The 27487-nt window shown below is 42.3% G+C and overlaps 1 protein-coding gene across 1 annotated transcript; it reads right to left on the bottom strand.

The window, feature by feature from the left end:
• Positions 1–168: 168 nt before the first annotated feature.
• Positions 169–27294, bottom strand: smc5 (structural maintenance of chromosomes 5). Its single transcript, XM_071349762.1, has 24 exons — positions 27054–27294; positions 16115–16256; positions 15884–15936; positions 15630–15792; positions 15378–15512; positions 15110–15250; positions 14472–14633; positions 13985–14056; positions 13607–13862; positions 13310–13464; positions 12123–12236; positions 11851–11945; positions 11603–11735; positions 11282–11455; positions 10797–10966; positions 9797–9920; positions 9561–9683; positions 9344–9472; positions 9148–9243; positions 8956–9060; positions 8520–8639; positions 892–1071; positions 699–794; positions 169–629 (listed from the first exon to the last, which is right to left on the bottom strand). Exons 1-24 carry the CDS (start codon positions 27206–27208, stop codon positions 498–500), a joined length of 3225 nt encoding a protein of 1074 aa, XP_071205863.1. The 5' UTR covers positions 27209–27294; the 3' UTR covers positions 169–497.
• Between the last annotated feature and the right edge of the window lie 193 nt (positions 27295–27487).

The raw sequence follows: 27487 nt of genomic DNA on the forward strand, positions 1-27487 counted from the left end.
TTGTTGCCCTCAATGGACGTTGATTGTCTAAAGGTATCTAATTTGATCAAAGGACCATTGATAGAATGGGAGAGAGGGAGGTGGTGAAGCTTGTTGATTTCACACTGACGATGTCCTAAGAACTAGGCAAAGACCATTAGCTAAAAAAAAATAAGTCTCAAGCCCTGCTGACTGCTTCACATCAAGAACATTTAATCCACTATTCATTTGCCCAACCCAAAATAGAACAGCACTTGCATCTTTACAATTGACATGTAACTTTTCTTGGAGTCATTCCAATCTCAAAGAAAACATTTGAACAATGCATATTGAACAGTATTTACAAAGTATCTATTTATTTAAACAGTGTATATAAAAACCCTAAATAATTTGTGCAAATGTGTAGGTGGAACAATACAACCCCCCCCCCCATTAAAAAAATTTAAATTATGATTGTGTCAAATCTTTTCTGTCAAACCAAAAATGAGAGCTCAGAAAATCATGAACTGGTCATTTCACTATTTGCCCTTGCGGCGGACACAGCGCCTGGTGAAGGCCTTCTCGTCCCACTTATTGGGGGGCAGCATGTAAGGTCCGTTATGGACACACAGGACAGTCATCTCATCTGCATACTGGAGGTTCTGAAGGAGCTGGAGAAAAACACAAACATTAATCCACAACAATCATTAGTAAGTCACCACCTCTGCAGTGACACTTACCTTGGGTGTGATGAAGAAGTACTGGGAGGTTGTCTCCTTGCAGGCTGTCCGTACAACAATGTCAAAGACTCTCCTTTCATTGACTGGGTCCATACCCTGGGTAGAATAGGAAGAAATAAAGCCTGTGAATAAAGTCTGGATGTGCAAGTGGTTTTACCACTTAAGCAGGCAGCAGTTGGTGTGTGTTACATACCTGGTTGATCTCATCCACCACTCGGAAGGGACAGCGGTTGAGCTCTTGCAGGGCCATGAGGTAGAGCATTGTTGAGACACTGCGCTCCCCTCCACTCTGGTGGTGTGCTGTGAGCTCGTGGAGCTGCGTGCTGCTACGGAACTTCACCCGGATACGGATCCCGTATTTATCATACTCCTCCTGCAGGGAGCAGACACCAGTAAGACAGACAGACTTACTACTTTTAGGGTTATCAAGATACTGGATTTTCCTTGGCAAAAAGGGAAAGAAAGGACACTAAACTATTTGATCTGTAAAAAACTAAAAAAAACTACTGTATGTAAAATATTGTGTGCTATAGCTAGGAAAAGATACGTGATTCTGGGTGACAAGATAAGGCCGTTTGTTTCCAACATTAGGACTGTTCTCCCCAGGAAATTCAATCCACTTCATGTTTTGTTTCTTTGCCACGATACCCCTGAGTATCACGATACTGGTTGTTAAAGTTCATGTTAAGTATCCTTCTATTTTTGTTATTACGGGGCTATCACTATGTTATTAGTGCACCTGCGTAGGGGTCTCGTTGTTGATGGACCTGGCCTGAGTGCAATGGCAACCACGTAGTGTGCTAATACTGTTCAGTAAACGTTGATAAACTGGAACCTTGTCGTTGTGTCATTTCGAGTTAACACTGGTAGCAGAGGATGGCTAATAACTACAATGTGCCACCTCGGTTCGACAAGAAGATGTCGTATGAAAGATGGAAAAATTAACATGGAATCTCGACGAGAAAAAGCAAGCACTTGTGGTATTATCGCTCGAGGGAAGAGAGAGAGATACAGCACTGGAAATATCCCTGGAGGATTTGAACAAGGATGACGGTATGCGAACTTTGATTAGAGCACTGGATTCAGTGTTTCTTAAAGAGAAAGACCGTGCCTACGAGGCATATTCAAACTTTGACAGTGTTACTAGAGATATTTTGGTTGCAATGACGGACTACCTCATTGATTTTGAACAGAGGTACAATAGGATGCGCAAGTATGACATGGTTCTCCCGGATGCAGGGTTATCTTTCAAGTTGCTAGATACTGCCTGTCTGGATGGTAGGGAGAAACAGTTGGCTTTGACTGCTTGTACTGTGCTGACTTTTGAGTCAATGAAGTCGGCACTAAAAATAATTTTGGGTGAAAAGACGTCTGTCATGCCAATAACAGATGGAATGCAAGTGAGTGACACATATTACACTGAGCAGCAGAGTAAAGGCACCAACAAGTCACGTACTCAAGACAACCAGAAGAGGGCGCAATTTCCAGGCACAAATCCACTAGACAAATATGGAAGGAGATCAAAATGTGCTATGTGTCAAAGCACTTACCATTGGGTTAAAGACTGTCCTAAAAAATGAACAAGTTAAACTAACAGGAAAATGTAAACAGAGAGAGCAGTGTAACATTACACTGTTTTCAAACGAATATGCTTCTGATACGGAGATCCTTATAGTTGAATCCTTAGGATCTGTTGTGATTGATACTGCATGTACAGGCACAGTGTGTGGTGCAAAATGGCAAAAAAAAAATGGTTAGCCATGTCAGTGAACTAAATATGAAAGAAGTACATAACATGATTGACACACCAAGCAACAGAGCTTTCAAATTTGGAGATGGGAGAATCGTCCAGTCTACCAAGAGAGTCAAGATACCAGCATAAATTAGTCAGATTAAGTGTCAAATTGAAACAGAGGTAGCCCTTACAGATATCCCCTTAATATTAAGCAAAGCTTCCCTCAAGAAGGCAGGGGATGTACTACAAACGAGTTGACTGTCAAGAGTGGAAAGGACCGGGAGTAGTCATTGGCCAAGATGGTGTGGTGATATTTGTGAGGCACGGAGGCACCAATGTCAGGGCGCGTCACTCAAGGAAAGTAAATGATCAACAAGATGGAGGGTCTGTTGCTGAGAATCAGCCTCCTAATGAAAAGGACAAAAAGGACACAAACCTACCAGATGTCACATCCAATGATATGGACAAACTGACACAGGAAATGGAGCAGACACCTTCAACCATGCCACAGGTAATACTGTTGAGTGTTCAAATGAGGAAAAGATTCAACAGCCACATGTGTTAAGACAACATGGTTGTTCCAATCTGAAAACTGGACAAACTTAAATACATGGACAGAGAAAGTGGTATTCCGCATACAGCAACCGTCATTGGACGAGCAGGATAAGCCAAAGGAAAACAGCAGAACTGGTACAACTTGCAGTACTCTGAACCAGCTACACTTTCTGGTACAACAGGGTCAGCTGACCTGTCACTTGTAGATCATCTCAGAATTGAACCAATGGAAAAAAAGAAGAAAAGAATGACATTCAAAATTATGATGTACTTGAAACAAAGGATGTGTCATTTGACTCAGCTAAGCTAGATGAGCTCAGTAATTGGAGGGGGAAAAATTGAGTGTTTGAGGAAGTCAAAGACATTGGCCAAAAATGTGTCTCATCATCAAGGTGGGTGTGTACCCTTAAGAGTCCTTAACTGGAATAGTGCCAAAAGCATGTCTAGTGGCTAAAGGTTGAGAGGAGCTGGCTGCTAAACAACTCCCAAAAGACTCAGACATGTGCCTCAGAGTCATGATGAGGACAGTGCTGATGACAGTGATCTGCCAGAAAAAAAATGGAACCTTCATTCCATAGACATCAAATCTGCATTTTTGCAGGGAACAGCTGTCAAGGGACATTCACATCCGACCGCCGCCTGAAGCTAAGAGCAAAGGAACACTGTGGAAACGAGAAAAATGTATGTATGGTCTCGCAGATGCATCACTCTACTGGTACAACAAAGTCAAAGCAACAATTCTGAGTACAGGTGGAAAAATGTCACAAGTGGATCCTGCAGTCTTCTATTGGCTTGATCAAGACTGCAATGTGACTGGAGTACTTGCCTGTCATGTTGATGACTTCATCTGGGGTGGCTCACAGACCTTTGCTACAACTGTGATTCCACACCTCAAAGCTATTTTCCAGGTCGGCCGTGAGGAGCATGATAATTGTTATGTTGGCATAGAGTTTATTACAGTTGATGGAACAATACTGATGCAACAGGAGAGCTATATCAAGAATCTTCAACCTATCCACATGGATTCTTCAAGAGCCGTACAAAGGAATTCCCCTCTCTGTGGAATTGAAGCTGATCAATTGAGGTCAAAGATAAGTCAAATTCTATGGGTTGCTAGACAGAGTAACAAACTACAGGCCACTAAATACCCTGGTTTAAATGAAGATATGGATTTCTCACCCTTCCTGTAGGGTCGTGATAGATCCATTTGCTGTCATCTAGTGGACATTTTGCTCAATTGCCCTCAGCTATGTTTAGACTGTTGTTCATGTTTTGCTGTGTTCTAGTGTACTATGGAATATATTAATTTCTTATTCTAGACACTTCTCCCAGTCATATTTAAGGTTAGAACTACCTTTCTAAGTGTTCTGATACTTCTAGCTTGGAGTTGTATGTTTATGATAACATAGCTACAGTATTTCACCTTTTAATGTGTATATTATTGCTTACTAGGTGTGTCCAATCAATTTTGTAACCACTCCCTCTTCCAATTAGGGCTAATTGGAAAAGCTGTTCAAAAAAGGAGATTGTATTCTTTTTTTTTTGTACTCCCTGACGAAGGCCATGCAGCCGAAATGAGTCAGTAAAAAAAAAAAAACGTAGTTTCTATTGAACATGCCATACTAATAAAGGCATTTTAATTAATTATATGAAGAGTGCCTTGGTCCTCCTTTTTGATGACCAATTTACCCCTTTTACCCAAGAGCACCTTCGACCTACCAAAATGTACTATTGTGTACCTTAGTAGCGCTTCTCTTTCTACTAGACCTGATGTAATGTTTGATGGCTGCAACTTGGCATCCAACAACACGCCACTGTACAAACCATTCATGAAGCAAAGAAAGTTGTTCATAAACTGTAACCACAACAAGTGACTCAAGTTTCAGCATGTTGGAAAAGATGACTGAAACTAGTTTGTCTTCATCTGTAAGGTGCCCTAGTGAAGCATCACTGGAGGCACACAAGGTGGACATCTAATCGTGTTAATGGGTGACGGAGGAAGATTCTCACCCATCTGTTGGCAGTCAAAAAGGATCAGAAAGGTTGTCCAAAGCACACTTGTTGGAGAAACACTTGCTCTTGCGGATGGAATTGACAATGCTATCTTTCTTGCAACTCTGTTCTCAGAGCTTACCACTGGTGAGACAAAACGGCACATTCTACCTGTAGTTTGTGTCACTGACAACTACTCCTTAGTTGATGCTGTGAAGTCAACCAAGTCTGTCATAGAGAAAAGACTTCGTCTTGAGATTAGCAGCATCAAGGAACTTACAAACAGAGAATCCAGCAGATTCTGTGGTCAACCACAAGGAAACAGCTTGCTGACTGACTAAAAAGGGCACATCCAGTCTTGTGCTCCTAAAGGCACTCCGTAATGGAACGTGGCAGCTTGAGTAATACAAATAAAAACTGTCACAATCCATTTGTAGTGGGGGACTTGAATAACACTTTGTTGTTGATGTTTTGTCTTTAACTTTTTAGGGATAGGGGGCAGCATTTTCACTTTTGGATGAATTGCGTGCCCAAACTGAACTGCCTCCTACTCTGTCCCAGATGCTAATATATGCATATTATTAGTAGTATTGGATAGAAAACACTATGAAGTTTCTTAAACTGTTTGAATGATGTCTGAGTATAACAGAACTCATATGGCAGACAAAAACCTGAGAAGAAATCCAAACAGGAAGTGAGAAATCGATTTTCAAAACAGTGCCAATTGAAATCCCTGTTAGTTATGGATGTGCAGGCACTTCCTAGGACTTCCACTAGATATCACCGTCTTTAGATACTGGTTTTAGGATTCTAAAGGAGGGGCTCATAGGAGCTCTTTTACTGAGTGGTCTGGCAGAGAGCCTCGCGCTCATGATGCGCGGTCACGAGAGAGTATGCTCTCGTTCCAATGCTTTTCTTCAGACAATGAAATTCTCCGGTTGGAACCTTATTGATGATTAATGTTAAACACATCCTAAATATGGATTGCATACATAATTTTACTTGTTTCTACGACCTGTAACGGAACTTTTTGAGTTTTTGTCTGGAGGAAGTTCTCGTGCTTCATGAAGATGGATTACTGGGCTGAACATGCTAACAACAAGTGGCTAAATGATGGGCTTTATGGAACAAATCAGTCATTTATTGTCGAACTGAATAGTTAGTGTTTTTTGTAGCTTCTGTTGACGCCAAAAATGGCGGCTATTTCGGGTTCTGAGCGCCGTTCTCAGATTATTATTTTTCCGTAAAGTTTTTGGGAAATCTGACACAGCGGATGCATAGAGGATAAGTTTCTTTAATTCTGTGAATAACACTTGCATCTTTTATCAATGTTCATTGATAAAATCACCGGATGTTTTGGAATCAAAACATTACTGCACGTAACACGCCAATGTAAACTGAGATTTTTTTATATAAACATGCACATTATCGAACAAAACATACATGTATTGTGTAACATGTCCTATGAGTGTTATCTGATGAAGATCAAAGGTTAGTGATTCATTTTATCTATATTTCTTATTTTTGTGACTCCTATCCTTGGCTGAAAAAATGGCTGTGTGTGTTTGTGACTTGGCTCTGACCTAACATAATCATATGTTGTGCTTTTGCTGTAAATCATTTTTGAAATCGGACACCGTGGGTAGATTAACAAGATGTTTATCTTTCATTTGCTGTATTGGACTTGTTAATGTGTGAAAGTTACATATTTCAAAAAAATATTCTGAATTTCGCGCGCTGCCTTTTCAGCGGAATGCTGTCGGAGTTCCGCTAGCGGAACCCCTGGGCTAGAAAGGTTAACTTGTTTGGGATAGGGTGCAGCATTTTCACTTTTGGATGAATAGCGTGCCCAGAGTGAACTGCCTCCTACTCAGTCCCAGATGCTAATATATGCATATTATTATTAGTATTAGATACAAAACACTCTGAAGTTTCTAAAACTGTTGGAATGATTTCTGTGAGTATAATAGAACTCATGGCAGGCAAAAACCTGAGAAAATCCAAACAGGAAGTGGGAAATCTGAGGTTTGTAGTTTTTGAACTCACCCCTATCGAATACACAGTGGGATATGGGTTATTTTTCACTTCCTAAGGCTTCCACTAGATGTCAACCGTTTTTAGAACGTGGTTTCAGGCTTCTCATGTGAAGGGGGGCCGGATGGGAGCTGTTTTACTAAGGAGTCTGCCTACAGCCTCGTTCTCAGTCACGCGCTTTCACTTGAGGTTGCTCTCGTTCCAGTGCTTCTCTACAGACAATGGAATTCTCCGGTTGGAACATTATTGAACATTTATGATAAACATCCTAAAGATTGATTCTATACTAAATTTGACAAGTTTCTTCGACCTGTAATATTTTTTTTTTAACGTTTCGTCCGAATGGACCAGATCACGCTTTTGGATTGTTTACCAAACGCCCTAACAAAAGAAGCTATTGGACATAAATGGACATTATCAAACAAAACAAGCATTTATTGTGGAACTGCGATTCCTGGGAGTGCATTCTGATGAAGATCAAAGGTAAGTGAATATTTCTAATGCTATTTATGAATACTGTTGACTACCCAACATGGCGGATATTTCTCTGGCTGGTTTGGGCTCTGAGCGCCGTTCTCAGATTATGCTTTTTCCGTAAAGTTTTCTGACACAGCGGTTGCATTAAGGAGAAGTGTATCTAAAGTTTCATGTATAATAGCTGTATTTTCGTCAACATTTATTATGAGTATTTCTGTGAATTCATGTGGCTCTCTGCAATATCACTGCATGTTTTGGAACTACTGAATCTAACACGCCAATGTAAAATAAGATTTTTGGATATAAATATGAACTTTACCGAACAAAACATACATGTATTGTGTAACATGAAGTCCTATGACTGTCATCTGATGAAGATCAAAGGTTAGTGATTAATTTTCTCCATTTGTGCTTTTTGTGACTCTTCTCTTTGGCGGGAAAAATGGCTGGGTTTTTCTGTGACTTGGTGCTAACCTAACAATCTTTTGTGGATCTTTCGCTGTAAAGCATTTATTTTTATTTTTTTTATTATTATTTTTAAATCAGACACTGTGGCTGGATTAACGAGAATTTTATCTTTAAAATGGTGCCTAATACTTGTATGTTTGAGAAATTTGATTTATGAGATTTCTGTTGATTTGTATTTGGCGCCCTGCAATTTTATTGGCTGTTGGCGAGGGGTTCCGCTCCGTCCTAGACAGGTTAAAGTGGGAGATTGTTAAGTTCATGTTTTAAGTATCCCTATATTTCTGTTATTACGGGGCTATCACTCTGTTATTAGTGCGCCTGCGTAGGGGTCTCGTTGTTGATGGACCTGGCCTGAGTGCAATGGCAACCACGTAGTGTGCTAATACAGTTCAGTAAACGTTGATAAACTGGAACCTTGTCGTTGTGTCATTTCAAGTTAACACTAGTATGGTGACAACCCTATGTGACTGCTACTAGAGCTCCCACAAACATCTAAGAAGACACTCTGGCACCTCCCCCTTAGCCCAGACAGGATACAGCAGGTGTTTGGCGTGCCTTACCTCGTTCTCGGAATGCAGGTCCACCTCTCCGGCACACTGCATGGAGCGGAAGAAATCACTGAACTTGTCATTGATCTGCTCTACCAGTTGCTTCAGAGGATTCAGCCAGCGCTCCTTTGCCTGTCAACACACAGAGAGAAGTCTTCAGGAAGGAAACATCTCTGTAGATGACATCAAACCTAGTGTAATCATTAGTCCAAACAACTGCAAAACGGAAAGTTTTAAAAACAAGAGTTTCTTTTGGATAAATTCAGGTAAGTCCTTCCCCGCTTGGTTCCATTGGCTTCCATTTAGCAACAGAATTGGCGTAATGAATTCAAACATGCACTATAAAACACCGATTTGCTAGGCATTTTCAGAATTACATTTTTTTAAAGCATTGAAATTATAGAATTGGCACAGACTGATTCACTGGACTAATCCGTCATTAGAGTACCTCTGATATGTTCTGTCTGTAGGTTTTCAGGGCATTGCTCTTCTCATCCAGTTCTTTCTCCAGGTTCTTGATCTCCTGCTCTCTCCTGTTGTACTCATCCACCACCTGTGGAAGAGGGGGGGGGGGGGGGGGGTGTTACATGGTGAGGCAGAATCAATACGTGCACACGCTTTGAAGAGCCTTCTGACTTACATTCTCACTGAGGCCAGTGAAGCACTCTGCCCTGGACCTCTCCTCATTCAACATGGCGTCTATCTCATCCATAGTGTCGGGCAGCTGGCTGAAGGCCTACAGAAAACAAATGAAGAAATTCACAAATTAATGAATGCATTAAAACTGGTAGAATGAATGGAGGACTCAGTGTGGAGTTGTGCAGTACTATACTGACCGTGTGTAGGTCTGGGGGTACAGCACTCTCCCCAGGGTCCATGTTACAGATCTCCCTGGCCCTCCTCATCAGGCCCTTACACATCTCCAACAGACGGGCTTTGCGCTGCTCCAGCATGGCACACGCTTGCTGAGAGGGGAGAAGAGGAAACACACACACATTGAGTACAGATTACAACCTACAGTGTGTGAAATTGTGTGAGTGTGCGTGACCTGACCTCTAGGACCCTGAGCTCGGCCGAGCCCTCCCTGCAGTCAGTCTCCAGCTTGGTCTTCTCTGCTGTCATGCCCACGGTCTCTAGAGCCATGTACACCTTCTCCATACTCAACTTAGCCCTCAGCTAGATATGGAGGGAAAAGAGAGAGAATGATAAAGAGAGACTTAAGGCAGTCAGTATACACCACCCAGGTTCTGTGTATCTGGAGCCTTCAGCATTAACCTGTGACTGTGTACCTTCATGTGGGCCATGAACTCAGCCACAATGGCCACCTTCTGGGAGTTGACTGCTGAGATCTGGGCCTTGGTCTCCTCCTCAGCCTTCTGTAGGTCAATGCCCCCCTGCTCCATCTGCCGAAGACTACACACAAGAGGAAATGGTGTGTAAGATACGAAAACGACAACAGCAGACCACGTGTAACCACGCCAGCCCAGGACTTCCACATCCAGCTTCTTCACCTGCGGGATCGTCTAAGACAAGCCACCCGACAGCTGATGAAACTGGGAGTATCTGTCTGTAATAAAACATAATTCTGAAACAATCATTCTGATTGGCTGGGCCTGGCTCCCGAGTGGGAAGGCCTATGCTCTCCCAGGCCCAGCCATGGCTGCGCACCTGCCAGTCATGTGAAATCCATAGATTAGGGCCTAATTTATTTAAATTGACTGATTTCCTTATATCAAATCAAATTGATTTATATAGCCCTTCTTACATCAGCTGATATCTCAAAGTACTGTACAGAAACCCAGCCTAAAACCCCAAACAGCAAGCAATGCAGGTGTAAAAGCACAGTGGCTAGGAAAAACTCCCTAGAAAGGCCAAAACCTAGGAAGAAACCTAGAGAGGAACCAGGCTATGAGGGGTGGCCAGTCCTCTTCTGGCTGTGCCGGGTGGAGATTAGAACAGAACATGGCCAAGATGTTCAAATGTTCATAAATGACCAGCATGGTCAAATAATAATAATCACAGTAGTTGTCGAGGGTGCAACAGGTCGGCACATCAGGAGTAAATGTCAGTTGGCTTTTCATAGCCGATCATTAAGAGTACCTCTACCGCTCCTGCTGTCTTTAGAGAGTTGAAAACAGCAGGTTTGGACATTTTGCATTTATATTTTTGTTCAGTATATTAAATGTTATTTCCCCCCCACATATACTCAAACAACCTACTATTTAGGACACAAGTATGGGTATTCGGACACGGCCTGTGTGTGTGTGTGTGTGTGTGTGTGCCACCCACCTGTCCTGCTTGGTACTGATCTTCTGTTCCAACTGTCTCTTTTTACCCTTCATCTCTGAGAGCCCCTTTTTCTGGGCCCGTAGCTCATTGTCACAGTGATCCAGCTTGGCAGTACGTTCCTGCATGGCGCTCATCTGGACATCAATGGCCTGCATGCTCTTTTCAGCCGTCTATGCATAGCCAAAGGTTACACTTAATTTCCAAGCTGTAGTGCTATATCAGTGCTTTGCTAAACATCTGGTTATTACTACAACATCACTGCAGGTTATGCATGTCAACTTATATCATTGTGCATCTATGAGTGTCGGATATCTCTAAGGTGTTAAGTCAAACTCTTGGAAAGTTACTCTCCGGTGTAAAACGCCAAGTGTAGTTTATTGCTAGTGTAAAGGTGTCGTTTCAAATTCATCGCTTATTGTAAACTTTTTTTCTCCAAGTGGGGGAGGTGCCTGTGGTGAATGCTTGACAGGTGTCTCTGGCCTCACCCTGATCTGCTCCTCCAGCTGGCGTTTCTCCTCGGCGTCCACGGCCATGGTGAGGTACTGGGAGGGCCGCACGGCAGAGTTACTGGTGCTGGTCTTCCCTGAGTAAAAGGACTTCTTCAGGGAGTACTTCTCCTCAGCTGTGTAAAGCACCTTCAGGTAGGGCTCCTCAATCACCTGAGACATATGGTCGAAGGATTAGAGTTTGGATCAGCTTACTTTCGATTCCAGTCTGTTCAGAAATCAAATAAGCTATGAAAATGAAGTATTCATTGACATTTATGACTCTCCATCCTCTCAGGCACTCTAGGGTATGGAACGTACCGTCTTGATCATGGCTTTGGTTTGGTCCGTTCCCACGGGAACATCGTGCACCTTGTACTGGTTGCAGAGGTAGCTCATAACCTCTTCTGGAGCATCAAAGAGCTCCCGCAGGTACGCAAAGAACCCGAAACGCCTACAGACAAGAAAATACAAAAATGCATCTTACACATTCAATACAACTGAAAGGCTTAGGTATAGGGTTGATACATTTACATTCCATCTTGGGACAGTACGAGAGGACTACTCACTTCAGAGACTCGATGGGTCGGGAGGGAGCACGGGTGGCGCAGGATTCCTCAGGAGCGAAGACTGAATTCACCCTCAGGTTCTGGCTGTCACGCACCTGAGGACAAATCCATCATCAGAACTCTTACTGACGCACTTATTACTTTAATTAGAGCCTATAACTATGGCCTGGTTAGGTGGGTTACATAGTAAAAACTCAGGGTCCTATATCATAGCATACAGTGCAATGGCTGAGTATTACTTTTTCTATTCTTTATGAGCAGGTCTGCCTCACCTCCATCATAAACTTCTCCATGTCTTCCCTCTTCTGGAAGACAAATGCTCGCAGGTCATTGAATGGAATGTGGTTCTCCACGTACTTGGCATGGTTAGGGTTGCGGACACTAATCTGAAAAGAGCAGAACATTTTTCAAAGGCTACATATGGGCTTTCAAATTATGTTTACATATCAGCCATACATACTGTTCTTCGAACAAAGTAGTCTTTTCATTAAAATGAAAATAAATAAATAAGAGCAACAGGAATTGAGCCCTACAGTGGAGGTGTCATAATACCCTTAAAACAATGCAGTCAAATAGGGAATGGTTCCAATCATTTTTCACCTAGGGAATTTTAGAAACACTTAAAATAAGGGCTGTGTTTCATGCAGGCTTACCCCGGCGTGACGTTTCGATAACCATGGAAATCTCTCGTACCAGGTTACTAATCAATATATTTGGCTCTATTTACTTAGATTCAAAAATGGTAATTAGCATCAAAGTAGACATCATGCAAGACTACAAATCCCTGCACATCATATCTAGCTGACACCTTGCTAACAGGTAGTGTCATATTTTTTTTTATTTTTTACTTCACAGAATTGTCCATTTAAAGAAATGTAGGCAATATATTAATTACTACATTTAGCCAACAAATACTTCATCTAGAGATTGTTATAGTTGCCTCGATTCGGCAGTCTTGTCCAGCTCATCATGGCATTTGTAGATCTTTATGATAGCCACATTAGCATTTCATTTTCGGGGGGTGTAAATACTGGCGAATATATTGATTAAAGTCCTCCTTGTCCTAGAGAGATTTCCAGTTCTCAAAACATCACACCAGGCTAAGCCTGCATGACACACAGGCCTTATTTTAAGTGTTTCTAAAATACCCTATGGGAAAGATTCATTGTGGAAAAAACAATTGGAACCATTTCCTTGGACTGCTAGGTTTAATGGGTATTATGACTCATACTGTGGTACTCTACTGTGGCCATTTTAGGATATTGGGGTGTAGAATGAAGCGTTAGTTGATAACATATCAAAGAAAACTTCAAAGTTCTGATAGGTCTCCACGTAACAGCAAACAAAGAAAAGTAGGAGGGGCGCTTGACAATGACACTTCAAAGTATATGGAGAGAATTAGGCCCATATAGCCTTGACTATCCCTATAGCGTTGACAATCCCTGTAGTGTGCTCTCACCACTAGCATCATAGGTTCATAGACATTGCCACTGAAGATGTGTTTGTTCTGCCTCAGCCACTGGACGGCAGCGTAGGTGTCCTTGGAGCGCCCTCTCAGCTTCTCCTCCTTGATTTTCATCATGTCATCCAGACTCCTCAGCCTGTTCTTCAACACTACAGGAAACAAGAAGAGTTAAGCTAAGTCAAATTGTACGTGTAACGCTCCACCATGGTTAAAATGGTGCAGTGAGCCTCTGTGCCAAGACCGTTTGAGACCCAGGACTCCCCAGACCCTGTGTGTGTGTGTGTGTCTTACGTCTACACTCTCCGTTCAAGTTGTCCTTCTCCCTACGCATGTCGGCCTTTTCTCCCTCCATCTTTGCTTTCTCTTCCTGGATGCGCCTCAGCTCCGCATTCACCGCATTGATCCGCGGCGTCACGTCTGATTGGTCGCCTACGTTGGCCAGCTCCGCCCTCAGGTCGTCAATCATGCGCCGGGTGTTGCTGATTCGCTTCTGCCGGTCCACCGCCTCCGTCTGCTTCAGGCTGAAGGCCTGCTTGATATCCTCAATCTAGAGGGATAGGGGAGGATCAAACATATTTAATTTTCAAAACATCATTCTATTTCCATTGGTATCAATAAGGCAGAAATAGATACATTTTAAAAAAGAAAAAAAGAAAACAAGTGCCAGACCTCTCTGTGCTTCCGGTCCAGCTGGTCCTGTTTCTGTTTACACTTCTGAGAGGCCTCCCTGATGCTGACCGTCTGGAACACAACAAGGATGCATCACCACCATCAGTCTATTTTAAATTTAACTAGGCAAGACAGTTAAGAACACATCCTTTTTTACAATGACAACCCACGGTTCCCTGGTAGGCTAACTGCCTTGTTCAGGGGCAAGACAGATTTGTACCTTGTCAGCTCAGGGATTCGATCCAGCAACCTTTCGGTTACTGGCCCAACGCTCTAACCACTAGGCTACCTGCCACCCCACTGTGTTGTCTATGGGCTAGACAACACAGTGGTTCCCAAATGTCTTTGCAGTATCACCCACCAAGTAAATATAACACATGCTTTCCCCAGGGCCCAGTCTCAAAAGGCATAAGCTGCAACCCTGGAGCTAAAAGGACCTCCCTCTCCCTCCATCCCAGCTACAAAGTCCAGGAAGCCAGTCTCTGACCTTGTCCTTCATCTGGTTCTCGATGGGCCTCAGCTGACTGTCGATGTGCTGGATCTTCTTCAGCATGGGGGCCTGGGACTCCCTCACGGTTTTCAGCTGCTTCTTGGCGTCCTCCCTTGACTTCTTCACCCCCTCCAGCTCCTTACGGGCCGTCTCATACTCCTGGAAAGGACAGAGGGTTGTCAAAGATTGTTAACATGAATGCTGACATAACATACTTACATATGCATTTTGTTTTTAAATGGAGGAGTATCTATCCATGTCCAGGCTCTTTTAACAAGCCATAAATGACTTTAGGGTTGTATTTAAGCGCACACCGTAGCAAAATGTTTTGCAAAAAAAACGTTTCCGCCACATTGTACAGCACAGGCGTTAAACTCATTCCACGGAGGGCCGAGTGTCTGCAGGTTCACTCCTCCCTTGTACTTGATCGATGAACTAAGGTCACTAATTAGTAAGGAACTCCCCTCACCTGGTTGTCTAGTGTTTAATTGAAAGGAAAAAACTAAAACCTGCAGACACTAGGCCCTACATGGAATGGGTTTGACACCCCTGTTGTAGAGTGAATAAACTGTTTACGTTGGTGTGAAATAATAAATATGACCCAGGTGTCACATGATCTCTCTATGACCACTCACCACCCAGGGTTTCTTCTTCTCCAGCATCTTGATGTTGTCCAGGTGTCTCTTCTTCTCGTAGTAGCGCTCAACGTCGTGCTTGTTCCGTTCGTTCCTCTGCTTGAACTTCTCCAGGGCGCTGGCCTTCTCCTTGCACACATTCTACCAAACAAAACAGCTTACCTTAGAACTTACTCTCCCTGAGCCATTAACACTGCAGGAAAAGCTTCTTTATAAAAGAAAAAACTCATCTTCATTTATCCAGAGCTAGAACTAAAACTGTTCTCACCTCCAGTTCCCTCTCTTTGGTGCGGAAGGTCTTGAGCTCGCAGTGGAACTCATACATCTCTGGAGGTCCCACTGACTTCTCTGTGGCCTCTAGCAGCTCAATCTTGGTCATCTTGGCAAACTCACCCACCTTCTCCTGCAAAGTCACAGGGCACAAACGGTGGTCAGAGAATTTGAAGTATGACATGAGCGGATCGAGTAAGAAAACAACAAGTAAATGAGCAAGAAAGACAACCTCCAAGTTTACACTTACCTGTGGCAGAAACTGGCAAAGGTTGCTCACTTGGATCTGTAGAGCCTTCACCTCCTCCTCCACAGTCTTCTGGCTGGAGTGTTTCCCATTAAGCATCCACGTCGACTGGTTATTCTCCACATGGATCTCTCTATTGATCACCAGGTTCCCCTTGGCCTTGTGCCTGAAAACACAGGTAGGGTTCCCTCAATGTTATTATACAAAGACAGAGGGAATCCATGTTGGCATTTCTGAATAATCTAAAACAAACTTACAGTTCAATCTCAACCGATCCTTTGTTGCACCCACGCTTCACATACAGCCCAACCTAGTCAGAATATATCCAAGGTAAAATAAATTCAGTCCAAACCCCCCCCCAAAATACAAGTCAATATAGTGTGCCATATATGCAATAATGAAAAATCATTCAAAGGAAAGTTTCATGCTCTTGACAACATATCCTAAGTGTAGCTAGCTAGGACACTTATTAATAAATAGCCAACTACCTTGTCCCCTCTGCCCAGGATGGCAGTCTTTCCTGCCAGACCCAGACATATGGCACAGACAATACTGGACTTGCCAGTTCCATTGGCCCCCACAATCATGTTTAGGTTCGGTCCAGGGTAAACTATGGAGTGGTCGTAGGTCCTGTGGGGGAAGTAGAGGGGAGTGTGTCAGCTTAACTTAAGTACAGCAACTTTATTAGCCAATGTTTGCACATTCAGTTAGCTAGTAGGGCTGACTCCATTTAGTTGACTGGTCGATTGTTTGGTCGATCGCGGTTGACCAATAGCCTTTCTTTAGTCGAGCAGTCGCAATATTTCGCACCCGTCTCAGTGGACTAAATCCATTGCGGAGGCCACGGGGATGGCACAGTCCATCACTAAGACATGTGATACAGAAATTGTATATGGTTAAATTATGTAAAAATAAATGGTGCAACACTAATCAATCAGATATTATTTTATAACAAATAAGCTCTCACACATTGGATATGGTCACTGTAGAATTGGCGCCTTTCCCTTTGTTGCTATGTGCATAATAGCAAAATTAACCAGCATATTGTGATTGAGAACAATGGGGTGGTGCAACAGCAGCAGAGACGAGGCGAGGAAACCAACTTAATTAGGTCTACAATCAATAGCAAAACTCTTAATGTGCCTGGCTTTATAAATCATCCATATACAGTACCAGTCAGTAGACACCTACTGATTCAAGGGGTTTTCTTTATTTTTACTATGTTCTACATGGTAGAATAGTGAAGACATCAAAACAATGAAATAACACATATGGAATCATGTCGTAACCAAAAAAGTAATAAAAGTCAAAATATTTTATAGATTCTTCAAAGCAGCCACTCTTTGCCTTGATGACAGCTTTGCACACTCTTCGCATTCCCTCAACCAGCTTCACCTGGAATGCTTTTCCAACAGTCTTGAAAGAGTTCCCACATATGCTGAGCACTTGTTGGCTGCTTTTCCTTCACTCTGCAGTCAAACTCATCCCAAACCATCTCAATTGGGTTGAAGTTAGGTGATTGTGGAGGCCAGGTCATCTGATGCAGCACTACATCACTCTCCTTCTTGGTCAAATAACCCTTACACAGCCTGGAGGTGTGTTTTGGGTTATTATTGTCCTGTTGAAAAACAAATGATAGTGGGACTAAGCACAAACCAGATGGGATGGCGTATCGCTGCAGAATGCTGTGGTAGCCATGCTGGTTAAGTGTGCCATGAATTCTAAATAAAATCACTGACAGTGTAACCAGCAAAGCACCCCCACACATCCATGCTTCACAGTGGGAACCACACATGCAGAGAACAACCATCTCACAGAGACACGGCAGTTGGAACCAAAAATCTCAAATTTGGACTTGGACCAAAAGGACAGATTTCCACCGGTATAATACCCATTGCTCGTGTTTCTTGGCCCAAGCAAGTAAGTCTCTTCTTCTTATTGGTGTCCTTTAGTAGTGATTTCTTAGCAGCAATTCAACCATGATGGCCTGATTCACGCAGTCTACTCTGAACAGTTGATGTTGAGATGTGTGCTACTTAACTCTGAAGCACTTATTTGGGCTGCAATTTCTGAGGCTGGTAACTCTAATGAACTTATCCTCTGCAGCAGAGGTAACTCTGGGTCTTCCTTTCCTGTGGCGTTCCTCATGACAGCCGGTTTCGTCATAGCGTTTGATGGTTTTTGTGACAGCACTTCAAGAAACGTTCCAAGTTCTTGACATTTTCGGGCTTTGGGTGCCTGTTTAATAGCCTACTGATTGCATGTGCGCCGAGCCTCATGCAACGGCAAAAAGTTGGATAAAGCAATTTTACAGTTGTCTGTTTTTAATCTTTGCTATGCTGTGATAAAGGCTTCACAATTTCGCATTCGAACAGACTGGTATTACTTATGTAGTATCGTTTACACTGATCCAAACAGGCAGAAAAATAATATTGTAATCTAACAGCACCTGTTTGTCACATGTGGACCCGAGGAAGAGTAGCTGCTGCTTTTGCAACAGCGAATGGGGATCCTAATAAAACAAAAATATGCACACAGCTCTCGCTCCTATACCCTCCATTTTCTTGAGCTCATTATTTCAATTATGATCAGGATTATAATAAGTAATGTTATCAGTAGGCTTTGTATTGTAGCCTTGTACAACCACTAAGAGCGCAACCGGTTTAGTCTTACGTAAGCCTATATTTCAATATATATAGGCTACTGTATCAATAAATCATTTGTTCATGCCATCACAGAGCATACGACACATTCATGCTTTGAAATGCAACCAAGCGTTTTAGTTTAAAAAATAAGGTAACTTTGAATAATTAGCCTAAACAAATAAACTGCAATTCACGAATGCACGCAACTGTTTTTAGTCTGCTGTAATAAAGGATTTGTATATATTTCCCCCGTTAGAACAGACTCCCTGGTACACTTATTTGGTGTTGTTTACTGTTCCAAATGGTCCCCCCCAAAATTATACTGTAATCGAACAGCAACTGTTTGGCACACAATACTCACGCATTGCTTGCTCATATACCCTCCCTTTTCTTGGTTTCCAGTAGTTTCCACAATTAAGGCAAATGTCTTCCACAGATCTGACTTCTCGTTTTCCTCTTGAGCAACCAGTAAACATTTGTCAGTTTCAAGTTTCCACATCCTCCGTATCCATCTTGCTGTCACGTGTTACTGTGTTCGGAGTTTGTTATAACCAATTTATTGATGTGATTATGATTGGCTATAGGTCAGGCCCCATTGATCACATGCATGCGATGCTTACATGTTTCATGTAAAGAGAGCAAGGGTTGGGAAGGTTTTCCTAAACAAAATAGGGATTTCGGTAACAGAACTTTAGTCAGAAATAAGTAGGAAACTAAATGGCTGAAATTATGTTGCTTCAGCATGGGCAATAAACACTTGCTGTGCTGTGGTGCCTTTTCGCTGCAGTAGGGAGGAGAGAACTTGCACCAGTCACAGGCACTCGCTGTCATTTATTTTAACACAGTGTAACCATCGGGTTCTTTCTTTAGTCATTTGTGTGTCTTAATTATTTAATCAAACAGCGTGCTTACAGCATCAGACAAGCTCAGTGCATCTGTAGTTGATTTTATTCAAACACAGGGTGTGTGTCTATATGGAGAAATAAGGTTAAACATTTTGACCAATCGATTGGTCGAAAGAACAGGACACCTCACAACCAAGACTAGATTAACTTGCCTTGGCTACAATACAACAACCTCTGTCGGACACATGCAAATTCAGCAATATTTAGCTAGATGGTTACAAGACTTGGTCACAGATTATTTATTATAATCTTTGACTCGGTTGTCCATGTCCAAGCAGGCGTCTCTGCAAAACAGCAACATCTCACAGCTAGCTAGTCTGATTAATCAGGCTGCAATATATAATGAATTGGTTTATACAGCCTGAAACTAATGTCTGCAAAATGGTGTATATGTTCCATACAAGTCCGAACATTGAATAAGCTGCTCGAAATGAGACAAAACATCAACAGGAAACTATTGTTTACCCGACTTTAGAGAGCCAGTAGTTCTGCACCAAGGTAAAGTTATATTGGATATACGTCAAGGGTTCCGGATAGCACACACCGATTTTGCAGTGACAACAGGTTTGTGGTGTCAGTCTTCTGTTTACACAGTCACAGGCAGATAGCTAATACATTTTAAAAAACTACTTTTAAAAAGTGAGAATAGGAATTGGTCTGAAGCCAAGAAAAGGAAATTCACGATGTCATGACTGTCCTGTGAGGATCCAAATAGATCAGCTTTGCAATAAATAACTTAAACCAGACCCCCTCCCGCCCACTTCTACTACTCTTTTCAAACCATCGTATTTCCGCTACTCTCATCAGCCCACTGGGAACTATCGGCACAGCTGGCCTGCCTGCCTACCTTCAAAAGAAGCAGAATAAACTAGTTCTGTTCAGGACTACACAACAAATCACCGGTACCGGACGACTGCAGAGGAGAACAGTAGAAGACGGGTGGGGAACCCTTTTGGACAATCAAGAGCCTTACAAGCATGCTGTGAAAAGGCCCGGTTCAGAGAGATACACAGCGAACCAAGGCATTTTCACGTAAATACATTCATGATTTCTTACTCCAAGCGGGCGGCGGTTTGTGTGTAAAGTATAGGAGTGCTGTAAGTGAGAGTAGAATCTAAAATGTACAAATGTTAAGTGTCTCGCCCTCTGTCTTTTGTAACAAGCAGCCATATTGTTATCAGTCTGCTAGGGACCTGTTAACGTATTAAGTGTGTATGCTAATCTTGTGTTACCATTTAGTTAGCTAGTAAATAAATAATTAAACCACTGTGTAGTACTGAATCATAAGTAAGGCTCTGGTTTTAGCAGATGCAAGGAGGTTACAACTGCTCAGAATGATATGAGGTTATGATTAATAAGTTGACTGTTTATAGATGTGATAGGTAAAATACCTTTTATAGTTTAATAATTCGGGAGATGGTAACTAAAGAACCACTCTCGTGTTGCCCCAGATTCTAATGAGTTAATTTTTACCTGATTAATAAAAAAATAAGGGTAACAATTAAACATAGTTGATCAGATAAGTCTTCAGATTAATGTTAAAAGTCACGACAACGAGCACCACCATGCCAATTCCACCTATGCTCTACCAAGATTTTCCAGCACACAGCTTTGACCTACTACAGTAGCTATGTTGGTATTGTACTTCTAACTATGTATAGTTGCTTAGGATTCAAACCCTTCTCAAAACAGCCTAATTCATACTCTTCAGAGGGATAATTAAGCAATAACGCCCGAGGAGGTGTGGTATATGGCCAGTATACCATGGCTACAGGCTTTACTGGTATATACACACAATACATGTCCAAAAGTATGTAGACACCACTTCAAACTTATGGAATTGGCTATTTCAGCCACACCCGTTGCTGACAGGTGTATAAAATTGAGCACAGCCATGCAATCTCCATAGACAAACATTGGCAGTAGAATAGCCGTACTGAAGAGCTCCGTAACTTTCAACGTGGCACAGTCATATGATGCCACCTTTCCAACAAGTCAGTTCATCAAATTTCTACCCTGCTAGAGCTGCCCCGGTCAACTGTAAGTGCTGTTATTGTGAAGTGGAAAGTCTAGGAGCAACAACGGATCGGCTACACAAGCTCACAGAACGGGACTGCCAAGTGCTGAAGCGCGTAAATATAGTCTGTCCTCAGTTACAACTAGTGGTGTAACGGACCGTAGTTGATCCGTACGGATCACCCCACACGGTTCGGCACACATGTGAACCGCGGATCAATTGCAAAGTTTAACCATCATAGTGTGAAATATAGCTTTACTGCCGCTGTTACTTTTTAAATAATAATTCCCTAAATCCCGATGCAGGGTTGCAGTGAAAAAATCTTGTCTGCGTTTTACTCTGAAGCCTGATTTGATTGTTTTTAAAAAGCAGTTGTGTACTGTTCACGTGAACGGGGCATGTTGAATCCCACCGAATCAATCCTGGATGCTCGTGTTGCAAAAAGCAAAGAGAAAAAAAGGAGGATGAGCTGAAGAACTGGAAAAGCTTCCTGCTTCATTTAAGTCTCATGTATGGGAGCATTTTGGCTTCCCTGTCAAACATGACGGAAGGGTGGTAGACAACACCATTACGGTGTTTAGGCATTGCGCCACAAGAAAGCCGTATTAATCATGGAAATACGTGGAGAATGGACACTCATTTAAAGCATCATCACCCTGGTGTGTCAGTGACGGGAGCCAACTCAGCCAAGAGACAACTTCTCACCGCGGCATTTGAGCAGCCCTTTGCTGCAGAATCAGACCGGACTAAAGCCATCACCAAATCTTTTGGGATGTTAAATCGCTGCAGACATGAGGCCATACTCTGTTGTGGAAAACAAAGGGTTTAAAAATATGGTGAAAGTGCTTGAGACACGCTAGGAAATCCCCTCGCGCACCCACTTCAGTATGAAGATCGTGCCAGATCTTTATGAACAGGAAAATATCCAAATTAAGCAGTGAAACTGCCCCACCGTCTGTGTCCATGATCCTAACCTCTGAAAACAAGGATTCTACAATCCATGGGCCCAAGTGAGGAAGACAGCACCATCACTAGAGATGTCAAGGCTGCCATTAGAGAGGACCTGAACCCCAGATAACCCCCTAATGTACAGGACTATCTTCATAGATCACCTGCACTGGATCTAAGGTTCAAGTCCCTGTCTCACCTAGACCCTTGCCCTATACCGGGGGACATAGTGATCTCACCACTGAGGTGGTAAAAAAATAAGTGAATTACTTAAATAATAAATATACTGCAGTCTAATCTTAGTCTATTGCTATTAGAATCATCCATTTTTGGAATAATGGCTTTTATTAAATGTTATTGCCACAATTATAGTTCTATGAAATATGACAATAAATAATTAGTTTAATAGATCAAGTCATTTTTTCTGCAGGGTCAAGCCACAGAGCCGTTAGTAGCAGACTCAGAGGCATTATAAACACAAAATAATTTGGCCATGAAGGGGCTTGTCGGGGAGACCTCTGCGAGCAAGGACACAGGCAAGACGTTTGCCAACACCATCAAAGATGAGGAGGCATCCTACAAGGCAGCAAGCGGCATTCCAATGGATGGTGATCCACTGGCATGGTGGAAAAGCAATGAGTGTAAATACCCTCACATTGCCATGATGGCAAGACGCTACCTGGCTGAGCCTGGCACTTCAGTTCCTTGCGAGAGGGTGTTCTCCACAGCAGGGGACATAGTGACTGCAAAGGGGCTCTACACTCTCCCCAGACAATGTAGACATACTCATCTTTTCTTAAAGAATTTGAAGTTATAAGCTCAGGTCTGCTTTGCTTACTTTACTTTTTTTTGATGTTGACAGGCAATTCTTTTCATTCATTATTGTTCAAAGGAAGAAGATATGCCTCATATTGCACTTTAATTTAACAATTGAATATTATATTTTAAGATTTACTTAAACACTTTAAAGTTCCTTGCTTTAAGTGTTCTTTAAGTAATAAATGGAATGCAAAAGTTGTCTCCACTTTGTTTTACTGCTCCGAAAAATTATCCGATCCGTGACTCAAAATCGGGATCCGATCCTTAACGAGAGTTTTGTGATCCGTTGCACCCCTAGTTACAACACTTACTACAGAGTTCCAAACTTCCTCTGAAAGCAACGACAGCACAATAACTGTTCGTTGGGAGCTTCATGAAATGGGTTTCCATTGCCGAGCAGCCGCACACAAGCCTAAGCCCAACATGCGGAATGCTAAGCGTCGGCTGGAGTGGTGTAAAGCTCACCGCGATTGGACTCTGGAGCAGTGGAAACACGTTCTTTAGGGTGATGCTTAACCATATGGCAGTCCAACTGACTAATCTGTGTTTGGTGGATGCCAGGAGAACGCTACCTGCCCCAATGCATAGTGCCAACTATAAAGTTTGGTGGAGGAGGAATAATGGTCTAAGACTGTTTTTCATGATTCGGTATAGGCCCCTTAGTTCCAGTGAAGTGAAATCTTAACACTACAGCATGCAATGACATTCTAGACAATTCTGTGCTTCCAACTGTGGCAACAGTTTGGGGAAGGCCCTTTCCTGTTTCAACATGACAATGTCCCTAATCGCCCAACCTCACTAATGCTTGTGGCTGAATGGAAGCAAGTCCAAGCAGCAATGTTCCAACATCCAGTGGAAAGAAAGCCTCCACTCTTCTTGGAAGGCTGTTATAGCAGCAAGGGGGGGGACCAACTCCATATTATTGCCCATGATTTTAGAATATGATGTCTGATGAGCAGGTGTCCACATACACTACATGACCAAAAGTATACACACACACACACAGCGCCCTCAGAAAGTATTCACACCCCATTTTGTTGTGTTACAGCCCGAATTTAAAATGTAGATTTAGTGTCACACACAAAACCCCATAATGTCAAAGTGGAATTGTTTTTAATGAATTAAAAATGAAAAGCATAAATGTCAAGTCAATAAGTATTCAACCCCTTTTATGGCAAGCCTAAATAAGTTCAGGAATGACAATGTGCTTAACAAGTCACATAAGTGTGTGAAATAATAGTGCTTAACATGAAGGACTACCTCATCTCTGTACCACAAAGACAATTATCTTTAAGGTCCCTCCGTCGAGCAGTGAATTACAAACACAGATTAAACCACAAAGACCAGGAAGGTTTTCCAATGCATCGTAGGGCACCTATTGGTAGATGGGTAAAATAAATATAAAAGCAGACATTGAATATCCCTTTGAGCATGGTAAAGTTATTAATTACACTTTGGATGGTGTATCAATACACCCAGTCTCTACAAAGATACAGGCATCGTTCCTAACTCAGTTGCCAGAGAGGAAGGAAACTGCTCAGGGATTTCACCACGAGATCAATGGTGGCTTTAAAACAGTTACAGAGTTCAATGGATGTGATAGAAGAAAACTGAGGATGGCTCAACGTTGTAGATACTCCACAATACTAACCTAAATGGCAGAGTGAAAAGAAGGAAGCCTGTGCAAAAAATAAATAATCCAGAACATGCATCCGGTTTGCAACGTAGTGTAACTCAAATACATTTGTTGGTAGTCAAAGAAAATATTACTAGCAGGTTGTAGATCACAGCTGGCCTGGTACATTGTTTACTGCCTCCATTCAGGATGCACCGTTTCAGTGTCAATATTTTGGACAAAAACTGACAAATGTAACTAAGGCTGGGAACATCAATACAATCAAACTAGCAAGGGTAATGATCACAAGTCAGTCATAACGTTGCTAATAGGCTAGCGTATCTATTTATGTAGCAAGCTAAAAACACAAAGCCTAACGTTAGCTAGATAGCTAACTGCTACGAGGATGTCATGTAATTGGAGTGGGGTGAGTGACAGAATTCCCCCCCCTCATATTTTTTGGTGGCTAAACACAGCTAGATGCAGGTGTCATTTGGTTAGCAAGCAAGAACATTATCCAGTTAGCATATCTCTTGCCTTCACAAATTCACTCTGGCTATCTACTCTGATTTCAGAGCACTCTTGTCAGTGTGCCAGAGCGAAGAATAACTGATGAATTTACAAACGTGCAACACCCGCTGAATATGACTGGTGTCAGTAAACGTAGGCACAAAAAAAGTTAGTCATGAACACTCTAGATAAGATGTAAACAGCCTAGCTAACCAGCTCTGCCAGGGCAGGTAAAATGGTCAGAGTGAGGTGTTTGCTCATTTGTGTCTGGAAGTGGCTAGTTTGAACTTTAACCAGTCAGCTTCGGTGGTTGGTTGGGACAAGGATGCATTGGCAGGCAAGCTGCAGTAGGACGAGTAGGCTAGAATTCCCCATCATTTATCAGTGAAATGGCCAACTAGCTGCAAAAGATTGAGAAGTTTATCTAATATTCCTTCGTTAGATTTAATCATCACATCTTGCTCTGGTTAGCATTAGTTGCTTATCTTGTTGATGTGCATAACTAAGGGAGAGAGCCTACCTTTTCATGGTTGTTTGATCAATAGGACTAAAGTTCAAATGTAAGAGGACTCCCGTGGTATTGACAGATCGGCAGAAATCCATTGAGGTGCATTTTGGCAAATGCTTTCTAATGATCTAAAGTCGCAACTGCCTGTAAACACGCAGTCCACTTCAAAGTGAATGCTGGCAGGCCTGTGTGGCAAATAGCTTGTTTGCATAAAGGCCAATTGCAGCTCTGATTGGACCGGTCCTGGCCAAGAGAGATATTTGTATTTATGGCAATGTCTATTAATTGGCCAAACGCAAGGTCGCTTTCCCACTCTATATTGCTATAGAATTTTCACAAATGCCTTAGTATACATAATTACCAAACATTCCAAAGATGTATGAAAATGACTGTCGCTTTTTAAAAAGTGTAATATTCTTCCTGGGGGAGTATATGAAGATTTTAATAAGATTAAAAACTGCAAAACGCTGTCAGTTTACCTGAGGTAAACCTTAAAGGTTTATGTGGGTAAATCTCATTACTAACAATAGCGAAACCGGCATTGTGACGCAGAACAATTGGCTCGGAATAGAATGTTCGGAATGAGTGTTGGTGCCACCGCGCTCAATAGAACTAATCGGAGTTGACAGGATGAAAAATATCATAAAATAAGGCCTGCATTTTCGCGATTACTTCGAAACTACGGCAAGCAGTTGGGACATACGGTAAAATTATGAAACTGGGCTCCATGGCAGATGCAATGAACTAGTATAAAAAAAGAAGCTTTGTTAAAAATGTAATCTGTCCAGTCTACTCTAGTCTCCTTTTAATCCGACGTCTAGAATTTGAGCTAGGAAGGCGCAACAAATACCCGATTTAAAAATTCGATTGTTAACGACCCTGTTAAAATCAGGTATGAGGTTCTCGGTAATGGACGGCTCATGACGAAAAAGTGTGTTGTTTAACTACAAGTTGATTTGCGAATGTATCGATATTGGTGTCATATCGGTTTAGATATGATATTAACGTTAGAGATTTGAATTCGACAACACCATCGTCGCGTCAAACAGGTTGTCAACTATCTTCCGACCTCTTTTCCGTAAACAGGAGCTTTTACATGGAAATATGCCCGTGTCGGAACCCTAACCCTGTAATGTTAAGGTGTGTAGTAACTTTGTTTTTTGGGAAATTATTTCTCGACGATATGAAACATACGTCCCCGATGTTTACAAAACCATACCGCAAGCAATGCGTGTTAACGCGTTTAATTAGCGCAGGCGTCGGGGCTCTACGACTCTCACCGCCAGAAGATACGAGTCAATTGGCGCTAAAGGTAACGTTAGTTAGCACATAGCAGCGTCTATAAATGGGGGTACTATCTAACGTTAGCTAGCTATTACGGCGTGATAGCAATTTACCTATCTTTTCGCTAGCTGGCTAGCTAGCGTGTTTGGAAACATGTTACAGTTGAGTTGACTTACAGGAAGTTTTGCATTGTGATGCGAATTATGGATCCTTCGACAAATCCAGACACCTGGCCATCTCCAACGGTACCAGAGGACGAACCTGCTCCATTATTTGAAGGTTGTGTGTTCGTTACGTTACTTATTCGTTTTTTCTTGCCCGCAGAAGCCATGATGCTGACTTAAAACTTCGAAGATGTGCTAGCAGTCTTTCAGTGGAATTTGCGCGCCCAGTATGGACGGTTGTCGATTGATGATTGGACAAGGTGGGTCACGTGTAGCGTAGTTCACCAACAACACAACATGCAGCTCATGTCCACTAGGTGTCAGTAACGCCCGATGTTTCATGCCTACATCAAAATACAGTAAGAGGTGCACCAATACCAAATATTCTTAAAATATTAGCTATAGTTCTATAAAATATGTGCCAATACTCTTGTAGACCTTTAAAA

This window comes from Salvelinus alpinus, chromosome 18 (assembly GCF_045679555.1).
Source record: "Salvelinus alpinus chromosome 18, SLU_Salpinus.1, whole genome shotgun sequence".
Lineage (NCBI taxonomy): Eukaryota > Metazoa > Chordata > Actinopteri > Salmoniformes > Salmonidae > Salvelinus > Salvelinus alpinus.

Bases quoted from the DNA above. Each gene is read 5' to 3' on its own strand.
- smc5 (XM_071349762.1), bottom strand. From the start codon at position 27,208: ATGGCTTCTGCGGGCAAGAAAAAACGAATAAGTAACGTAACGAACACA. The intron at 15,251-15,377 runs GTGAGAACAGTT...TTTGTTTGGTAG, and splicing joins CCAAAGAGAGGGAACTGGAG to AATGTGTGCAAGGAGAAGGC. The intron at 630-698 runs GTAAGTGTCACT...GTTTTTCTCCAG, and splicing joins ACTTCTTCATCACACCCAAG to CTCCTTCAGAACCTCCAGTA.